The 20,702-nt window shown below is 29.6% G+C and overlaps 5 protein-coding genes across 9 annotated transcripts in view; 1 reads left to right on the top strand and 4 right to left on the bottom strand.

Annotated features, from left to right (window-relative positions):
- Window positions 1–116: 116 nt before the first annotated feature.
- On the bottom strand, window positions 117–4,915 carry LOC118063830 (RNA exonuclease 1 homolog). 2 transcript variants are annotated; one of them, XM_035078006.1, is made up of 9 exons: window positions 4,655–4,915; window positions 3,073–4,586; window positions 2,575–2,923; window positions 2,347–2,495; window positions 1,594–2,055; window positions 1,210–1,507; window positions 974–1,136; window positions 643–902; window positions 117–557 (listed from the first exon to the last, which is right to left on the bottom strand). In XM_035078006.1, the coding sequence occupies exons 1-9, from the start codon at window positions 4,752–4,754 to the stop codon at window positions 472–474; spliced, it is 3,381 nt and encodes a 1,126-aa protein (XP_034933897.1). In that variant the 5' UTR covers window positions 4,755–4,915; the 3' UTR covers window positions 117–471. The 2 variants fall into 2 exon arrangements, with proteins under 2 accessions (XP_034933897.1, XP_034933898.1); XM_035078007.1 differs by having other exon boundaries at window positions 3,073–4,571.
- A 1,288-nt stretch (window positions 4,916–6,203) lies between these two features.
- On the bottom strand, window positions 6,204–10,648 carry LOC118063882 (FYVE, RhoGEF and PH domain-containing protein 1-like). 3 transcript variants are annotated; one of them, XM_035078089.1, is made up of 7 exons: window positions 9,858–10,648; window positions 9,095–9,583; window positions 7,800–8,518; window positions 7,513–7,718; window positions 7,057–7,422; window positions 6,376–6,818; window positions 6,204–6,306 (listed from the first exon to the last, which is right to left on the bottom strand). In XM_035078089.1, exons 2-7 carry the CDS (start codon window positions 9,580–9,582, stop codon window positions 6,219–6,221), a joined length of 2,310 nt encoding a protein of 769 aa, XP_034933980.1. In that variant the 5' UTR covers window position 9,583; window positions 9,858–10,648; the 3' UTR covers window positions 6,204–6,218. The 3 variants fall into 3 exon arrangements, with proteins under 3 accessions (XP_034933980.1, XP_034933982.1, XP_034933981.1); XM_035078091.1 differs by having other exon boundaries at window positions 10,031–10,648; XM_035078090.1 differs by having other exon boundaries at window positions 10,145–10,648.
- Window positions 10,649–11,164: 516 nt separating this feature from the next.
- RPA2 (Replication protein A2) lies at window positions 11,165–12,222 on the bottom strand. Its single transcript, XM_035078036.1, has 2 exons — window positions 11,798–12,222; window positions 11,165–11,726 (listed from the first exon to the last, which is right to left on the bottom strand). Exons 1-2 carry the CDS (start codon window positions 12,051–12,053, stop codon window positions 11,254–11,256), a joined length of 729 nt encoding a protein of 242 aa, XP_034933927.1. The 5' UTR covers window positions 12,054–12,222; the 3' UTR covers window positions 11,165–11,253.
- A 259-nt stretch (window positions 12,223–12,481) lies between these two features.
- Window positions 12,482–18,974, bottom strand: LOC118063821 (solute carrier family 41 member 1-like). Of its 2 annotated transcripts, XM_035077984.1 has the most exons (10): window positions 18,704–18,974; window positions 16,767–16,895; window positions 16,495–16,587; window positions 15,820–16,089; window positions 15,335–15,549; window positions 14,326–14,650; window positions 13,890–14,184; window positions 13,527–13,732; window positions 13,296–13,444; window positions 12,482–13,212 (listed from the first exon to the last, which is right to left on the bottom strand). In XM_035077984.1, the coding sequence occupies exons 4-10, from the start codon at window positions 16,085–16,087 to the stop codon at window positions 13,024–13,026; spliced, it is 1,647 nt and encodes a 548-aa protein (XP_034933875.1). In that variant the 5' UTR covers window positions 16,088–16,089; window positions 16,495–16,587; window positions 16,767–16,895; window positions 18,704–18,974; the 3' UTR covers window positions 12,482–13,023. The 2 variants fall into 2 exon arrangements, with proteins under 2 accessions (XP_034933875.1, XP_034933876.1); XM_035077985.1 differs by lacking the exon at window positions 18,704–18,974 and having other exon boundaries at window positions 16,767–17,177.
- The window catches only part of LOC118063819 (Down syndrome cell adhesion molecule-like protein Dscam2), a 138,429-nt gene continuing 132,721 nt past the window's right edge, over window positions 14,995–20,702 (top strand). Inside the window, exon 1 of the mRNA XM_035077979.1 lies at window positions 14,995–15,008. The gene's annotated coding sequence lies outside the window, so the exon portion shown is untranslated. The remainder of the gene's footprint in view (window positions 15,009–20,702) is intronic.

Raw genomic sequence — 20,702 nt, 5'->3', positions numbered from 1 at the left:
ATTTCAACTAATATATCTATTTCCGAGTTTAAAAATTATAAATAAATTTTAATCAAAAAAAAAGTGTATCAAAAATGTGTGCAATAACAGAAATAAGAATTTAATAATTAGTTATATTCAATCATAAAGTAATTTTAATGATTAGAGATATAAATAGACAACGAAGTACAAAAATATTAATCGGAGTAATTGAAAAGTATAATAAATGTATGAATCTTAGTGATGAGAAAATCATGTTGATTTTCGGATGCACAGAATCTTGAACTTTTTAAACTTAGTCGATTGTTCAATATTATATATGTTGAGTTTTGTCTATTTATGATTTTTCATTCATAAAACGCATATATTACATTTTTATACAATTAACTTATACATACGGCAGTTAAATGATACATTATACATTTACTTATCAAATGCATGTTACTTTAATTTATTCGCAATTTATTCATAGCGAGTGATATTTTTGAGATTTCATTGGAGTTTCGCTTCCTCTTTTACCTTCCAGTGGATTAATTCCATACAGGCTATGGCATCTTCACTACTATCATGTCCTCCAACTATGAGTTAAAAAAATTTTTTCGCAATTAAATAACTATTTATTCACAATTTATTATTGGAAATTTATCTAGAACTTATTCTCACCTTCATTTTGGATTATCTTACGAAGATATTCAGAGCATAAATTTTTTAAAGCACGCTTGTGAGGAAAACCATTTTTGTGTGGAAATACATTGGTGGTATCTACAACAGTATTGTGAATAAGCTTTAAAGCTTTAAAATCACTCTCTAAACTGTGTCCAATTAATATTGTATTCTCTGAAAACATTGTAAGTAGTGTTGCTTGAACATCAAGAAGAGTTGTTTTTACTCCTTCTAAATCTCCTTCAGTTATTCCTGAAAATCTATAGTGCAAAATTTTCCACATTAGCAAAGATAAGAATCCTTTATTTTAATAAGAATAAAATATTCTTGCCTTGTATTATAATCAATAATAGTGTTTTCCGGTTTAACAAGAGTTTCGTAAATGACTTTGCAATCTTCGTCTATGACAGTTACTCTAGTTAATTCTAGGCCTTGGGTAGTATACGACATCTCACAGTCAAGAGCAAATACTCCTTGTTGCTCTGGTGTAATATCTGAATATTAATAAAATCATTGTAAATAAAATTTTTATAATAGATAATTTAAGTTAAAAAACGTCAAAGATACCTCTTGGTAATGTTTTTACATAACCGCGAAGATTTTCTATGTCGACATAGTCCCAAACATGATTTTTTGCATCAGCACAACCTGTTGCTGATCCGTATTGTTGACAACAGCTGTATTTTTGTTCACCTCTAAATGTGAATTTACGGCCCCAATGGTAAATACAATTCTGTTGATCCACTGCAACTCCATGTTTGTTGACCATGTAGGATTGGCCGCATCGAGTACAAATTCTTTCGTTAGGCACTTTGGATAATCTCGATTGATTACGTTGACAAACTGTATATATTTTTGCCCGTCCCTGTTGAAAGAAGTTAAAAAAAAAATTATTAATATTGAGTAGTTAAATAAAAAATTCTTCAACTTAATATTATAAATGCATATCACCTTTGGACCATCTGGATGAGGTCGAGGATATCCGTTGTCTCTAAGTTGTTGCTCAGTCAAGATCCACTTTTTGAGCATATTATACAAAGCAGTACCTTTAAAATCTGCAGTAACTTTTTTAGATTTCACTACACTCCAAGAACCCTTAGTCTTTCCAGTGAGTACTACATCATGAGAAATGACTCCACTTCCTGATGGAAGAGAATCATTACTACTCCCTTGGTCTACTTCTTTCCTCAGTCTATGAGCGGCCAACATACATGAATTTTTATAAACTGTTAAAGCTTTACAACGTTCATGACAAGCCAACTCTTCACGTAATGCTCTCTCTGCCGCGTCGTCACTACTTGTATAAATTTGTATACATATGTCATGCATAAGGTTCACATAATACTGACGAACGTTCATAGGAAATTTTTGGGTCGCGACTTGAAGTGGTTCCGGACGCACAAGTTGTGGTACCTGTAAAGATGTTGAAATGTTTTTATGCTTACTGTACAAAACATTTAATCAAATTGACACCATTATGACAATTAAATGCTTTTATAACAAAATTGAATAATAAAATTCTTTGATTACGTTAATCACACATTTTATACATATTAATCATTTAAAAAATTTATTAAAAGTAATATCACTAAATATTTGAAATTGTTGATAATAAAATTAATTGACGTACAGTTTATTATATTGTTTTAATAAAAATTTTTTTTTATTTATCTTTTAATTGATTTGATAGTTTGCATAACTTACAGCTTGAGGAACGTGAGCTACACGCGGACCGCTTTTGGTAGTTTGTGCTATAGTCTTTGGTTCTGGAACTTTGGCTACAGCTTCCATGACTTTCTTTTTAGCAATTTCCAATGATTTTGCATAAGGTACAGGCGCTATTCTTATTCGACCTGAAAATTTATCAAGTAAGTTGTTAGAAATGTTATTCTTATATTTCATATAAATAAAAGTAAGTAAATTTTCTTTTACCATTTCCATTAATTTGAGACTTTAAGTCTCTTGATGAGGTTTGATTTAACTCTCCAACACAGGATTGATCTACTTCTTTATCAGCTCTTGTGGATAGTCTTGATGAAGTGACACCAATAGTTTTTTCTGCTGTAGCTTGACGCATTAATCTCCATCGCTCATACATACGTTGTTGAGGATTCGGAAGCTTTTTGAAAGGCTGAGAGGGTCCCAGTGTTCTTACAACTGAAGTGGCTGCTAAAGGATGAGCTACTCTTTTTTTCCCAACTTCTTCTACTTCTTCAGTTTCAGGTTTTACTGTTTCACTTTTAGTCGTTACACCTTTTGGATGATCTGAAACTTGATATTCCTGGAATTGAAAATATCAAATTTAATGCCCACTATTTTTCGTCGCACATAAAGGATTTAACCAATCAATATTAATACTTCTCTACATTAGAAAAATAATTCAATATTTAAAACTATTAAAATGTTAACAGTGAAATGAATAAATGTTACCTGAAATATCTTTAGGCACTCTTCTTCAACATCGTGTTCAGAGTCTGATGTCTCTAAGAGTTCATCTTCATTAATAAAACCATGTTCAAATCCACTATTTGACCTATCATCGTGATCAGAATCTTCAAGTGCTGTTTTTTTGGTTTCACCTGATGCATGGCTTGAATGTGAATGATCTTTGTCAACATTTTTGCTTGACGACTTTTTTTTATCTGACTTAGAAGACCTGGAAGACTCATGTTTTTCATGTTTACTAGACTTATGATGATGAGACCTATCATTTTCTTTTGAGCTTGAGCTTTTATCCCGATGCGATCGTGATTTATCTCTACTTTTTGATGATGAACTGTGTCTACTACTTTCATGATGATGACTTTTATGACTTTTACTTGAAGATCGTGACCTGTCGCTAGATTTTGAGCTTTTTCGATGACTATCATCCTTTTTACTGTGATCATTTTTTTCTTTATCACGACTCCTATGTCTACTACTATGACTACTACTACTACTTCTACGACTACCGTGTTCTTTTTTAGTTTTATCATGTTTTGACTTATCTTCTTCACTAATCTCTTCTTTATTAACACTTGTTTCCCTAAGTAAATCTGTTTTCACGTTTTCACTATCTTTCTCACATTTTTCACTCTTATTTTCTTCTTGTACTTGTATATCTTCACTAGCTTTATCATTAAAGTTTTGTACTTCTTTGGTTGAATTCGTGACTCCGTCATCTTCATCATCTGAAAATTTCGCTTCTATTTCATATAAATTCGTATTATCTTCAACACAGTCTGATTTAGAATCATCTGCGGTTATATTCTCTAATTCTTGAACTGATTTTAACGGGAGTTTGATTGCTTTAGGAACATATTCTTCACGTCTTTTTTTAACTTTTGGATAATAAGCTTCTTTCTTTTTTGAAGCATCTCCAGAATTGATACTTGGCTCATAAACATTTGATGCATCAAATTTGACAGTTGGAACATAACTGTCAATTGAAGTTTTATCGTTAGAATTACTTATAGTTGTAGGTTTATACGTCAATTCAGATTTAGTTTTTATTGATTCAGGTAAGGAGCTCAACCAAGGTTTTGCTGAATCATCAGATTTTCTTTTAACAGCTACTTTACTTTCCCTTGTTGGATTATACACAGGCACTGCTATATGACGTTTTTTTAATTCTGAAATGGGAGTGGGATTATAAACACAAGGAGGTTTTGATATCAATTGTGGAACACCAACATGTTTGCCAATAGTTGAAGACAATGTTGGTTTTAAACCTTCTACAACTTTTGAGACAATATTTTCTGATACTTCTTCTTTGTTTGAGACATTTTGGGTAGCAAGCACCTTGCTAACTGCTTCTGAGACAAGTTGTTGTATTATTTCAGAGTTTGTTGCAGATATCGAGGTGGAGGTTTCCCTTGTTTGATTCCTCTCTGTTGTTTGAAGGTTAGAATTAATTCCACCTGCACTTGCCGTTGAACTGGATCCATCATCTAACAACAATAGTACTAAAATTAATATTTTAGTATATTAAACAAAATTAATAGGCAATTAATAAATTTACTTATGATTTTACCTCGTCGTAAATGTTTGAAATGGCAATAAGGTCTTTCACAAGAGCCGTTGTCATAGAACGGACAAGAAATAGATTTAAAATAACCGGTCGATGGAAGCATAACTAGTTCATCTTACACTTATTCTATTTACACATGCCATTATGTGCGGAAAGAGTTTCTTAATTGTCAATATACGCGAATGATGAAGTCAGAGATAGTCACAGATATTTATTCGAAAGGTTACACAGGTTACGTTATATATTTTTAGGTTGACGCATCGGATGCCCATGTGTGGGTAGATATACACGCATATAGACACATAAGCAAAAGGAAGACTATCGATAAAATAGAACATTTTCTTAACCGATAAATTATCAATTGATGGTAAAACATCCAAATTCATTTTTAAATACCGAAAAATACAAAGGGTGTCCGGTTACTTATGGTGAAGCGAGATATATAATATGTAAAAAAAAAATAAAAACGAAGAGACCGCGATAGTATAAAATTACCATTTATTCGTTGTCTGGAGTGAATTTTGTTTATCAACACCTTGGACATTTGCATCATCATCTACGACAATCAACTAGAACTGCTATTTATGATATTATTATTGATGATATTCCAATAGATAGCAAAATACCTTTACAACAAATAATTAAATAATTATCTATCTCCCTATGGGTTTACAATCAGTGAGTTAAAGTCTCTATTTTTACATAAAAAATAAAAACGTTAGAATTTATCAATACCAACTTTTTCGATACATTACGGAAAAGTTTGGAAGATTTTCAAGACGTTCAGACTGTTAATCTAGGTAATAATCACTTTTAAAATCTTCCGATAAAAATTTCGATTTATTTTCCGAATGTCAAAAAATTATCTTTTCAGCAATCTATATGAATTAGATGATGACTTAGTGAAGCTGCAGTGTGAGGATAAAAAATACTATACACATATGTATAAAATTTCTATATTTATTAATTAATTATTAACTATCTAAATAATAACAACAATGTTTTAATTTTTACAATAAATTTTATTAAAAAAGATGTTTAGTGATTTTGTTTTCAACAAAATCGTTGTTGCTAAATCATTAGCCTCCGTATTAATAGTATTCTAACATTAAATAAAGCAACAATGCTCAATTTAACAAATGAAGTTCTTACAATACTTATATAAATTATCAAAAACAGTTAGAAGTTATTATCTCTTTAGTTTCTTTTCATTTTTTAGTGCAAATTACAAAAGGACTGTTTTGCATCCGACCATTCAAATAAATGTACGTGTATATATTTTTCTATATTTTATAACACACTATTACACAATAACAAGCGCTTCAGTTGCGATAGTCAATTGACTTGATATTTTATACAACAAATTACAACTTAGAACATAGTTTACATCCGGCTTAAATATACAATTAATTGTATAATGCTGATTATGTTTATTCATTTGAATCTATCTTTAATAATTCACTAATTCATTTCATAAATAGGAAAAAGGTACAAAAACTTTTTGTGCGCGATGTACGATTTTCGTTTCTCTTTTATAATGAGTAATTATCTATTTTTTTTTGTCTACTTATTGACTTTGTTCTTCCTTGTTATCCTCTTGAGTCATTGGTTGAGGTAGTTCAGCTTTTGCTGCTAAATTCAGGGTATGGATCCACCTATTCACATAAGAAATAAAAGAAATGTAAAATTTTAAACGTATCAAGCAATTTACTAATTAATTTTACCTTTCTTCATCTTCATGAGATGATGCTTGAAGGTAATAGCATTTTCGGGAGTGGTAAATTTTAAAAGATCCTTTCCTATCCTTTTGACTCAATGGATCTTCATCTGGAAGCTCTGCACCTTCAATCACTGTAAAACCCGGCATTGGCGTTGCAGTCAATGCTAAGTTTTCAGATTCTGATTTGAAAGTATAGAGTACAAAGTCTGAATGCAATGCAAACCATCGTCTAGTCCAAGGTTTACTTGCTTGAGTTTTCAACAGCAAATAGCCAGATAAGACACATGGAGCATTAGCGGATACTTGGAGTAAACTTGGAACAGGCCCCGACGGCGATGGAGATTTACTTAGAGGCTGAGTTAATGCAGCATGACAAAGTCTACATACTCGCATATTTTTGTTGTCTTCGAATAATAATTTTTGGTTCGAACATTTATTGCATACAACCTGGAACAATAAACAATGCGAATTTATATTGATCATTTTAAAATAACTCATTAAAAAATAATTTCCATAACTATAATTTTTTAAGTATTAATGATGTTAGTGACTTATTTACAGACAAACTTGAACGTACAGTTCTTAAAAATTTTATTGCAAATCGGTTTACTGACTGATAGAACGACGTTCAATGAGCCTTAAAGAAGGATAGGTGAATGATTATTTATGTAAATAGAATACTTACAATTCCACAAGCTCTACAATTATGTTTCCTCTTCATAACGGAAAAAATTGCCTCACAGACCATGCACTTGGTTACATCATCTGCTTTAACTAATGCGGTTTTCTCGTTTCCTGTTTTTAAGCTTGCTTTTCTTCTCATTATTTCTTGCATTGTTTGAAATAATGCATCTAACCAAGCAGCTTTCTCTGATGCTGAATGAGTATACAGTTCTACGTTTTTATTTGAGTCTCTTAGATAGAAGGTATTCGCTGTTTCCAAGTTATCTCCTTCAATTACTTCGAGATTCTCAATCAAAAATTTGGCTCTCAGTCGATATAAAGGTCCAGGAATCAGTCTTATAGAGCATAGTAATAAAATATCGCTAAACTGTAAAAAATTAATGAGATAAATAATGAATTTATCAATTAAAAATAAATTATGGAATAGCTTTAAGTGAAATAAAATAATTAAACTTACTAAAAATAAATGCCTATCTTGATGATCACCACTTCGTGCCGAGATTTTAACAATACGACCTTCTTTAATAAGCTCTCGCGTTGCACTGACTAGATCTAATGGATCATAAATATTCTCTTGAATTTCTAACAATTTTTTAAACTTTGCTATCTTCTTCATCTCTTCATTGCTATGATTCGCTGCTGTTGATACTAATTCTAAAGCCTCTAAAAATAAAAATAATACATTAATGTAATTAGAATAAAGTATTATCTTTTTCGAAATCATTAGTATCAGCTATTTCTTACTTTTTGTGTCTTCAAAATCTACATTATCTTCTGTTAAATTCTTTAAATAATCTTTTAATAATAATTCATATCTAGGTAGCCTCTGTATAGGACTTAGCATGTGATGAGAGAGTGAAAGTTTGGCACACTCTTCGAGCTTCTGAATCTCATTAACAATGGCAGCAAATCTAGGTACTTTTTGTTGAAGTGTAGAAAGTAAATTCATAGCATAATCAAAATTTTTTACATATTCTGTATACATTTTTAAAAAAGGTGCAAAATTCTTCATAATATCACCAATTTTTGGATTTACATCCCATGTCTTCATTCTCTCTTCTAATTGTGGTAGCAAAAAATCATGATGAAATTTATAAATCGATTTTATATTAGAAAACATGTGTTGAACTGTTTCAGGAGGGAACATTGGATGTGCTCTGTTCTCTTGATCAACTCTAAATTGAAATACTTGATCTATTAAATGTAAAATATTTACATAAGTCTTTTCAGTTGCTAGTAATTCTTCAGCTACTCTTTTGGCTTTTTTTCTTTTTGAATCTACTGGGTCTTTGAATATCGTTGTTTTCTGTTCGGACGGTGATTTATCTTGTTGATCTTCAGACGCTATCGTAAATTCTGTTTCTAAAGAACGTGTTTCTTCAGACTCTTCTTCACTTTCTGATTCGCTCACAGCATAAGACTCTACTGTATACTGATTAGAACTTCTCTTCGTTGTTACGTATCTGAAATCGATTGAAAGTTATTATAAATAAATTGAAATCCTTGACTGATGTACTTAATAATAGATTGAACATGAACACATGTTGAACCTGATGATAAAAAGCAAATGGTTTGGCTTAAAGTATAGATAAGCTATTAATACAAACTACGTACGTTAGATATTCAATTCATTATTAAATTAAAACACAAATTGAATGTATTCTAATGTTTACAATCATTTTGAAATGTATTGAAAATAATTAAGTATCATTAATTCAACATTGTCATATAGCATTATCATTTTTTATTTCAAGATAGATAAATGTAAACCAATGTGTCATGTGCTAACTTTTACAGCTCATAAGATATTGACACTTGTGATGCAACATAATCATAATAATAGATAATTTCTAGCTTTTATTTTTTTATTGGATAAGTAAAATGTTCTCAAGGTTGTACCATTGTTCTGGAACAACAGTTAACCTAAAAGTTTGTTATTATTCAAATAATTAATCTATTTTCATGAGAATTTATTTAACTGGATCTGATAGATGAATCAGTAAAAAGTTTTATGTATTAAAAATAATGAAATATAATACCTGCTGCTCCTATATTCCAAAACACTATGACTCATTTGGACAATTGACGTTGTTTCTTCTGTTCTGCTAATAGTAGTACACTCATTAGGGCTTGAAGTAGACATAACAAATGATTGGAATCTTGGAAAACCACCAAAACTTGCAATTCTATGAAAGGAATGACTTGTAAATTGCTGTTGTTGATCTTCGATTCCTGTAACAGAATCAGAGTCTTGTGAATTTCCATCTTCACTAGCAGCGCTTTGTCTTTCTGATGAATCTCTTGAATTAGTTTTTGGTGATTCTTGGGCTATAGATGTTGATGATGTAGTGTTTGATGTTGAATCTTCATTTTCAGTTACTTCTAGATCAGTGTAAAATTTGCTGGTTGATGTAGAAGACTTGGAATTGAACATTTTTAATGTATCAGCCTTGGTAAAGTTGTCGAATGGCTCTGGCAGCAACCGAGCCATCCAGGACGAGATGTCCTTCAACTGGCCTCGCTGCATTCTAAAAATTTATTAGATAGACTTTAGTAATTTTCTTATGAATAGAATAACATCGATGATAATAAATAATAAACACTGGATTGATGGAAACTACACTTTCTTGAATATTTCAGAAAATTGAATCAATTAAATGACCTTATATGTTATTTACAAAATGTCAGAATATAAAATTTATTTAAAAATAAATATTATATGTACATTCTGTACAATTATGCAATTGTAGATATTTGTAAAGTTACATCAATCCAAAGAAAAAATAAATAAATAATTCTTACACAATAAAAAAATGGAGAAACTATTTTACGATATTTTGTCGTGAAAAGAGAGGTTATTTCTCTCTATTAAACACTTAGTCACTTCAACCATGTTTGTTACAAAGATTTCTTAATTATTTAAACAATTACTCTGATTTTAAGGTTAGCAAATAGAAGTAAAACAATTATTATACCATGTAGGCGCGGCACTTGAGTTTAATAATACCAAGGTGTCAAAGATTATTAAGGTTTGACGTGACTGTTTTAACTACTCCATTAATACTAAACGTTGGAATCGGAGCAGTTACCTTTTCCGGTGATATTTAAAGTTGTATGACCGTACACTGATGACGTTTGAATGTACGTTATCGTTAACATAATTATTTTACAAGTTGAATAGCTTCGTCAACTTTGATTTCTCGTCTACTGACACCAATTGCTCCTATTCCAACACACCAAACTCATCTTTAATTTGCTTTACACTTAAACAACACACATTAGAGCTCATTCAGCTTTTTTAACACACATTTAATGTAATTATAAATTTTCTGAGCAATGCGACACCTGAAATCGAATTTGTAAAGTATGCGACTGCGCTTTGTTCTAATAATTTGTCTTTATTGTATGTCCTACGTCATATTGACAATTGTTGCTGAGTGATAAAAGTATGAGACATTCTTAGAATCAAAGATCAACACTATGTTATTACACATCTGACGTTTCTGATAACTTTGGATACTTAAAATACATCCCGAGCTTCACAAATGTCGCTGCTTGTAATGTTGCGTTGACTGGTATGGTCTAGTTTACATACATGACATTTTTCAGTCGACATTACTATATACAAACTGTTCTTTGAAGGATTTAAAAATATTTAAAGTGGGAATCTAGGGAGGGAGAATAGAAGTTGTTCAGCTACATATAACATATGCAAGTGTAAAAATACATCTGTGTATTCATGAGAATTGTACATTAGATGGATTCGATGATAACAGAGAATCATAAACAGCTTCTTCTTAATTACAACCTATTTAACATTACTCTAATACATGAATTATTAGCATGTTTTAATCATTTACATCTAAACGAGGTTACTTTGAACATTACTTAGTTATTTATGCAAAGAAAAAATTGTTTTCCTTATTAATTTATTCAGAGAAATCTTAAAATACTTTTTATTCGAATATTTCTTTCCTTTAATATAAAAAATGAAAAGATTCATTTAAATAAATAATTAAATTGAAACAAAAATATTATTTAATGAATTTTGATATCAATAGTTGTAGAAAATTATAAAGCAATACATTATTTTTATTAACTTTAATCAGTACGTATTTATTTTTATATTTTATGAATAATTTGTAACGTAGAAAAATCTTAATTTTGTAAGGTGATATAATAAAAAGCTATAAAAATATTATGTAGCTTTGTAATGATCATCAGTACGAGTAGTATATACATGTCCTTCAGACGATAGGAAGTCTAGAATTCCATCAACTTTGGATAGCAAAGGAGATGGTACTTTTTGTTTAAGCTCACTACGTTCAATACCAGCTTCAGAATCACTGTGTTGCTTTATAATTCGGTAAATGATCTTTTGTTCATTTGTCAACCCAAGACAAACATTATCATCATCATCGTCATTAGTACCTTGCTCTTCAATTCCTTCCATGGCATTAGAAGTGTGAGATTTCATAGCAATCATAGTAACTTCAAGAAGATGACTAAATATTTCAGAAAAATATTTAACTGGGGTTATTTTCATTACAAAAATATGAACTTTATCTCCTTGTTCTCTCACAGATCCATGGACTTTTGCATAAGACCCAATCTTGATATCATCTGGAGCTGTACTTTCAGCTTCTAGCCATTTAAATGCTGATATTGTACCTGTAATAATAAATGGTAAGAATAATATTCAATAAATGATGAAGAAGGATAGAAAATCATCGAGAACATACCAGTTTCATCTTCAAGTTCATATGCAATTTTGGTGGTAACCTCTGAAATTTCTTGGACAATACCAACCACACAAATGATGTTGATATTCGCTCCCCAGATGGTTTTTGATTTTCTTGTACATTTTTTTACATTTCCAATCATCATAGGGATGATATTTGCTCCTCTTCGAGCATCTTTAGTAGTTTTTTCTTGAGGAGCTGATGTAGAATAGCTCTCATCCATGAATCCACCTTCATTTTTTCCTGAATTCCACATTTTGATTAAAATATTATTAATCCGTTATTTGAAGATGAATAAATAACTTTGTTTCACAAGCTATGGGATGACAATTTATTTAACTGTTGTCAACTTAGTTTTTGTCTGATATCAGACAACTTATGTTCTAAATTATAACAACAATAATCAAACGTGCTCAGCTCTAATCTGCGCGGCAAAATAAAATGAAAACATCTATAGGATCTGCTCACATTAGACTTTAAACACTAGCGCTCGTAGTGGTAAGATTTCGGACTTTGTACCGCGAAAAATTCAACGTTTGAATTGATATAAAAATTGAGTATACAATATGAAATTTTTAATATATGTTTATTTATATCTATTAAACAAAGAAAATTTTTTATTATCTACAAATTGTATGCACTAAAGTGATTTATGATTAAAAAAAAAATAACAACAACCATATATTCTTGATGTTAAGTTATTTCAATTTATTGACACTATACACCATAATACATTAAGAATAATAATTTATCACAATATGATCGCAAAATTTTTTTTAGTACATCCTAATATTTTTTGATTAAATCAAATTGTCTTCAACATGTGACAACATTATTAAGTATCTCAATGTACATTTTTACACTCATAAATTACATGATTTAAAAAATGTAAATTTTTGAGTATTTTAAACTATAATTACTTCTAATCCATGTACGTAACATTAAGCACATTTTTTACATTTTTTTAGTATAAAATTAATACTTTCATTACCCTGTTAGGATTAATGATTTGATAATTCTTATCTTTGTTTATAAAAGTTGTTTGATTATTCACATTAACGAAAATACAATTTTAAAAAAAATCTATTACTTTAATATTATTTAGCTACGAAAGTAAAATTCATTATTCCTATCCTAATCTCTTTTTTTTTAATTTAAAAGCCTAGCAGTTATCATCTATAAAATAATAATTTAATTATGATGTAAGTAATATAAAAATTGGCTTTTTAAGCCCCTTTAATCACACCATAAGGGTGACCAATTTCTTTAAGGAACCAAAAGGCTCCACCAAGGAACATTGTTCCACTTAGATCACCCAATGCAGTCAAGTAGGGAATTGCTGAATTGTCCGGATCTATCTTGAACCTCCACATTGCATGGATGATTATGTGGGCAATATAGAGAAGTAAAATAATCTGTAAAAATAAGATAAAGTATCATTAGATATTGAATTGATTAATATTATTCAAATTTAACATATAGGACTAATGAAACTTACTTGTAAAAAGGCAACAAGAATATATGATAATATAAAGTAAACATGCAGTGTAGATTGCTGCTGTTCAATATAATCTGCTGCATATATAAAAACTATTTCACCAAGAACACCCATCACAATAAGTAGTCTTGCTGTTTTAGCAAAAGGCACTGAAAAAAGGTTTAATGATTATATTCAAGCTTTTTTCCAGAGCATGAAACATAACAGAATATTGAAATAATTCGTATTTACCTCCATTAACCAGAGCTTTCCACGGAGACACCCATATTTTTGTGTACGGTGGAAGAATACCCATAAGTGACGTTTGATGAAGAGTTGTAGAGATTCTTGATGCTTGAACTGACACGAGATTACCACCGATACCATTAATGATGGGTTGGAAGATAACGAATCCCGTAAGCACATCTACTGCCTCACTTAGAATTAATCCTCCCAAACTGTTATTTGAAAAAGTATTAATATTTTTTCATGATTATGGTAATGATTTTGTTCTACTTTTCGTTGAAATAGTAATTAATCTTTAACAAAAGTATCCGTAAGCGACTGATAATTATCATTGAAAAATTTTCTTTTAATAAAGTAGGTTTTACTCACCCACTAATGAATAGTGCTGATAGCACTGGTGTCCATCCAGAGGTCAGAACATTTCTCGTGTATTTATTCTTCAATACAATCCAAATCCAAATGGGTAAAATAAGTAGATAGCCGCAGATAATGACGTATAAAATCCAAGCTTCATCTTCTATTCGAGCGAATAGACTTGAAGCGATAATAGAGAGAACACTGACTGATACGACATCTCCAAATGAAGCTGCCAGAGGTGTGGCCAAGTTATCTGGGTTCATTTTCCATCGATATGTGATCATAATCACAATAATCATAACAAGATCTAAGTAGAATTAAAAAAATGATCAAACAACCAAATATTGATAGTAGCATTTGTAATTATAAATACTGATAGAAGTATAGTTCTATTAATCATCCAGAGAGATCAAAAGAGCTCATATAACATGTGTTATTTATATCTTACCGAGAATGAAACATGAACTTGTAGCTGTGCAGACACTTGATGCTGTCACGAGTAGGGCATGATTCCACTCGAAAACACTGTTCATTGCTGCATGAGCAGAAGTTGCGAAAATTGACACGATTATTGCTGCGACAATTGCTTGAATCTGCACGAGAGCTAGATTACCAATTATCATTTTTGTAATCTCTCTGCAGCCATGCATATTCCCTAGATTAGCTTGAGTACATAATCTGGATGCTAAACACATGTCTAAGTTGCCTTTCAAGCCAAGAAGAGATGGAACAAGGATGAATAGTTGTGATACTTTTTCGAAAACTTCCCATTTCTGAAAAAATTACATTTCTTGATATCATTGATGATATAATGATAGCATAAAATAAGCAAACCAATAAATGGGTGCATCATAAATAAAGTACACGAATCAAAACTAGTTAAATATAATTATCATTAAGTGGAGATTAATTAGGATAATTTAACATCAAATATCTTATATAAAAAATATTATCTTTTTTTAATCTTGAGATTCTATTAGTTTGTTGGTTTGTTTATTTAGAAGGTTAGTCATGTGAAGAATACTATGTAGCATTCAATTAAACTATGCGTGTGTTATAATCAGTTGAATTGAGTATAAAACTTTAATATGAAGTCAATTGAACTTTAAAAACAAGAGCAACATGTCAATAGTATGTGCAATAATTATTACTTATTTATCAATCAATACAAGTTATAAAATTACGTAATAACTTAGTTACCATCAGCTATATGAATTTGAACTTGATGAATTTACATTTTTTAATAAGAGTTTATCGCTCAAGATATCTTTCTAGATAAATTAGAGTGGTTTGAATGACTATCAGAATAAATTTATCACTTTGACTTTCTCGTTAACGATCGATCGATAATTTGACAGTTATAACTATTTTTAACATTTTTTTTTTTAAATTAAGTCTTCAACAGTATTATTGATTTGTTCTATATTTTATGAAATAAAGTAGAGTAAATTAATTACCTCAACTTTAGCTAAAACTAGACCAGCGCCAATGGTTCCAATTCCAGCGATAAAAAAAGGCACTGACACTTGTAATGCAGTATGATGCCACCTTTCGTCCAATATATTTCGTCTTCTTCTGTTTGAATTGCTCTCATTTGCTTCAGGATCAGGATCAGAATTGGCTGCTGATGAGATTGTCACTATGGAACTGCCACTTGATAGAGATTCATCACCTAAAAGTGGTGTTTTTATTGTTATTGTTGGCATTTTTTTTTATTTACACGACATTTAAACTGTTCGTTACCGTGAACAGAACTCAAGTTAATGCTCTTTGTGTTAAGAATGTGTTTGTCATCAATCTTAGACGGGGTTATCAATAAATGAGTAAAATATTCCGCACTTTTAGTATCATCATAATTTTTCCTACATTGTTTGTTTTTTTATTTTTCTTTGGTATTAATAATTTTGCAAAATGAAGACAACTGTTATATTAAGTTCATTACCTGTGGCTTTCTCAACCTTGAGTTGATCAGCAGGACGTCCTAATTTTTTTTGTCCATTGTTATCGACGTCGTTAAAAGCCAGGGTGAAAACACCGTTTGTATCCTTCTCAGACGACATCCCAATTCTTGGTATGATTATTGTATTTTTCAATGGAGCGCCGTCGATTTCATCAACGACATGCTCGATTTTTCTCATTTGTCCATCGTCTTCCGGTTTCGTGACGTCGACCAATTTAGGGTCGTTCGTCGAGTTCGGAACCCCGACCATGTCTGTAAAATATTTTCATTATTATTACATTTTTTTTTCTAATTCAATTTTTTTTTTATCTTCATATTGAAAACTTATTGTCATGAATATTTTATTTCCAACTCAATTTCTCTACGTTTATTAATACAGAAAAAAAAAATTCAACTTACGACTTTTAACTATTTCAATGACAGAGCAATTATTTTGTCAATCAGTAGAAAATCAATAGAAAAAAATAACCACGTCATTTATTTTTATCATTGTTATTACTTTCATTATATGATTATTTTATTAAATAATTTTTTAAATGGAAAAAAAAATAACTTTTTTTGAATTTTTTCTTCAAGTGTATCCATTTAACTGATTATTGAGGACATAGATAATGAATATTATAGATATTAAATTGTTGGAAAAAATTTAATTTATACCTAGGCCTGATAATTGGCAAGACAGCTCGACCTGGTGGATCTACCTGAGGAAACTTTGTCTCTGACCTTCCAATAGTCGCCAGACTGCGAGTGCTAGAATCATTATCATTTAAATAAAAATAATTTAATTTTGATTACTTTCGGATACAAATGATAAATACTTTTCCTTGATGATTCTTGGAATTACATTAAGTACGTTTACATTGACTACTAAATAGCCAACCTTAGTAAGCTAATAATGATTGTTATTACTGATAATATTGTAAACTTACCGAGGTTGATATTGATCACAGTTATTCCACAAATCAAAGGCAATAAGTGTCCTTCCTAGTGCAGGATCAACCTGAGTCAGGCTCACTTCTGATCGACCAATCCTTGCCAGCCTTGATCTGCTGAGTATGCTTTGTATAGAAAACACAAAAATCAACTTCTTGCCAATTTTTACCATCACAGTATGATACTTTTGTCTAATAAGCACGTTATTGTTCAAGTCGGTGTAAAGAACAAACTTAAACTAAATGAAATGTATAACGAATAGAAATGTAATGAGTAGAGCTTACTTAGTATGCTATTAGTAGTTGTTATCTAGCAGTAATCTGATAATGTGGTGACGCTTATTGGCCGAAATTTTTGATAAAAAAATGTCAGATATTGCTACTGACTTGATAATTTTTACTAGAAATTTTTTTTGATGATATTAAAATGATTTAAATAAATAATACTAAAGATTACAATAAATAATAATTTACTTTATTTTAGAAAATAGGAAAAAAAACTAGAATATCAAGTAACAAATAGTTGTTGACTAATTTTAGAAGGTCAGTTAGTGTTTATCTATTTTGAAGTTAGAAAAAAGTTAAGTAAAATTGTTTTAACACAAAACCCAACAATGTTTTATGTAAATAAATAACATCTCATTGTATGAAAAAAAGAAAAAATAAAATATATTGACAAAAATTTGTGGAATGTTGCCTATCAGTTTCTACAGAATCTTGATAATACACGATGAAAAAAAAAAATTGTGACTCGGTGTGTTATCAATTGTCAGGATTCTGATAGCAATGAATATATTTATTCAGGAAAAAGTACAAGTTATTGACAGGTGGGAGAATTGACTCTCTTCTTATCATTTTTATTGGATACCTTTGAAGTGATTAACTCATTTATCAATTAAATCGTATTTAATTTTTTTTACACAGCTAAAAATTATCATTATTATTTTTTTATTTAAAAAATTCATTTTTTAAGTAAATCTTTCTATAAAATAATTAATACTTATCAATTATTGATAATGAATATTTATAAATAATAATTAACAGAATATTTTTTCGTTATTAATTAAAATGTTTTATAATAAATGAAAAAAAAATTACACTTTAAAAATAAATAGGTGTAGGAAATACTTCATCAAGCGTTTTTAGACCTTCTAATCCTATTTTTAAGAAACATTCGACAGTAATTGAATGACGCTGAGAAAAAGAGTCACGTGTAAACGTTCCAGCTGATGCTAACGAATTGTCGGTGTCGTTGTCCAGACACGCGAAGGCAGAATGACTAGATTGTTCTGGCTATCTTTTGAAACTCTATAGCTAAGAATCAGCAAAAATATCGTCTTCAAGATATGAAGGGTCGAGACATGCGTTTGATAAAAATCTAGGCGCACTAATAAAACATTTTTATTTTATTTTTATAATTAATCACCACCTAACGATTTGAAATTCTATCCATATATAATTTAAATAAAACTGTATATATTAAGTTATGACAAGCTTTATACAATAGCTAAAATAATTTCACTATTTCTTTTTCATTGATAAAAGAACGATAAATATTTATCTTGGTCAACGTTTCACGGACTCGAACAGACTTTGAAGATTAACATGCATATCACAGGCAAATATATTGCGACCGTATGGTGAATTTGAATTGATAAAAAGTTTACTCTTGGACTTTGTGCAAGGGCACTAACGTCATGCAAATGTGATATATAAAAATTAATATTTTTTTTTATATATATATACATATATTGACAAATAAAATGCTTTAAATATTGAACAAAAAAAAAGGCATTTTAATTTAAAGATGTTGATTTTTTAAATTAATCTTATTGATGTTAATTAATCTTATCTATCATTGACTGTTGATGATTAATGTCTTGAAGAGAAGATGAATCGTTGAGCATGGATAAAAAGATCAATTGAATACTTACTCAGCTTGAGTTTTCAGCTGAAATAGCGCCAGGTTGTCGATGATTTCAGCAGTTGACAATGTTGAAGTAAAAAAAAAATTCCTTCTCTTGTAATAATGGGATTAAATTAGTAATAAAATAGGGATGATTTATTTGATACAGAAATAATAAAAATATCAATGATCGGAGCGAGAAAAAAGTCACACAATTGTCGGAAGAACATAAGAAAAAAATGCCCGGCAGTTTGACTAGAACTTTAATAGAGCGGCGAATGGACCGTTTGCCGCACGCGACCGCACTTGACTGATAAAAAATGGCTCGGTTCATTCTATGTGACTCCCCTGTTGAGCAAGAAAGATAGATAGAAAGAGTGAGAAAAGAAAACTCTCATGCACTAGGCGATACAATAAGGAGGCCGGGAAAACACGTGTGTTATCGTACTTGAGGAGCAAGAGGGAGAGATTCTATGATTATTGTTCACAGGATTTTATTATTTCACATTAAAAGTGATATTATTTAATAATGTTAACTAATTTTAACAATAATAAGACTTTAAAGTAAAGAATAAAAAAAAAGATGGTATGATTTAATTCTTTTAGAATGATTGAGTTTGATAACAAGGTGTGTAACTAATATTTCATCATTGTTTTTAAAAGTACTTGGATGTAATTTTCAATTTTACTATTGCGTGACAAATGTATCATTTCATATCATATGAAATAAGTGTTATGCTTCTTCCTTGATCTACTTGAAAATTTGTCCTTCATTATGTGTATTATTTGTCGTGGAGGCATGGGATTTTTATTTTTTATTTTTTTTTATATTTATTAAGAAATTGCATGACTTAAACTCCATAGTCGGTGAGTTAATAATAATCGATTTTATAGAGATTATTTACTTAAAATTTGATTGGCTGATGGATTAAAATGCTCGTACACGTGCAGAACAAGTATGCTATTTCATCGAAATCCAAAACCACTAAATTCTTTGGAAATTGTGTACACGTGGAGTTTCTAATTTTTTTTATTGTTAGAGATCTTGCGAAATTTATTTTTGCAATAATTTTGAAAAATTAAGCCAATAAAAAATTGCAAAATATTTTTTAGCTTCATGTTTTTGGAGTGAAATTAAATAATTTGTAAACAAAATACAAATGTTATTGATGGAAATAAATTATTACAAATAAATATTTCACTCTAAGATAAATAAATATTTACATCTATTTTGATTTCAATATTTTTTAAAAATTTGAATAAAAATATTTGAACATGTTACAATAATATTTCAAACAATATAAGATTTTTTTTACTAACTTCAAATTATCCAGTCATTCTTAATAATTTCATATTGATTACATAATTTTGATTCTTTTATTTTTTTTTCTTCAAGTGTACTGTTCTAGTGTATACACAGACTGTGAGAAAAATATTTAAGAGTTTTAGATAAATATTTTATTAATTTCAAACCAAGTAAATATTGATTAAATTGTATGTTTGGATTAATTTAATTATTTAAATAATTTATTTAACCATTATTAAATCAATCTCTCTACTATTTACTTAATTTTAGGAAATTCAATTTCAATTCCAGGATGTAATTAAAATTATAAATAAAATTCCCATCAACATTAAAAAAAATCCTGTTGAGAATTTCAATCAATTCTATCATTGAACAATTTAAATATGTCCTAGAGCTATTATTTCAAGTCTTAGAATCAATAAAATATTATCTCGCAATCTACGTCATATGCAAAACAGCAACTGTTACCATTTTCCTTAACAAAGTCACCGGAAAAATTCTTTCCGCATATTTATATCCGTTAACATTTGCCCATGAAAGGAAAGATGGGTGAATGAATAAAAAAATAATTTGACAAGTCGTGTTAGACTAATTTTTTAAATGAGAAATAATAAAACAATTTCGTTTACATTATCGAATTTTAGTAGATGTATTAAATCATCACGTAATCGATTGAGTGTAACCATCGGTGAAAAAACAATGGAATAATTTATTAGTGCGA

Source organism: Chelonus insularis, unplaced genomic scaffold (assembly GCF_013357705.1).
Source record: "Chelonus insularis isolate UGA/USDA-ARS -01 unplaced genomic scaffold, ASM1335770v1 contig_150_pilon, whole genome shotgun sequence".
Taxonomy (NCBI): Eukaryota; Metazoa; Arthropoda; class Insecta; order Hymenoptera; family Braconidae; genus Chelonus; species Chelonus insularis.
This window is presented reverse-complemented; position numbering and strand designations above follow the sequence as displayed.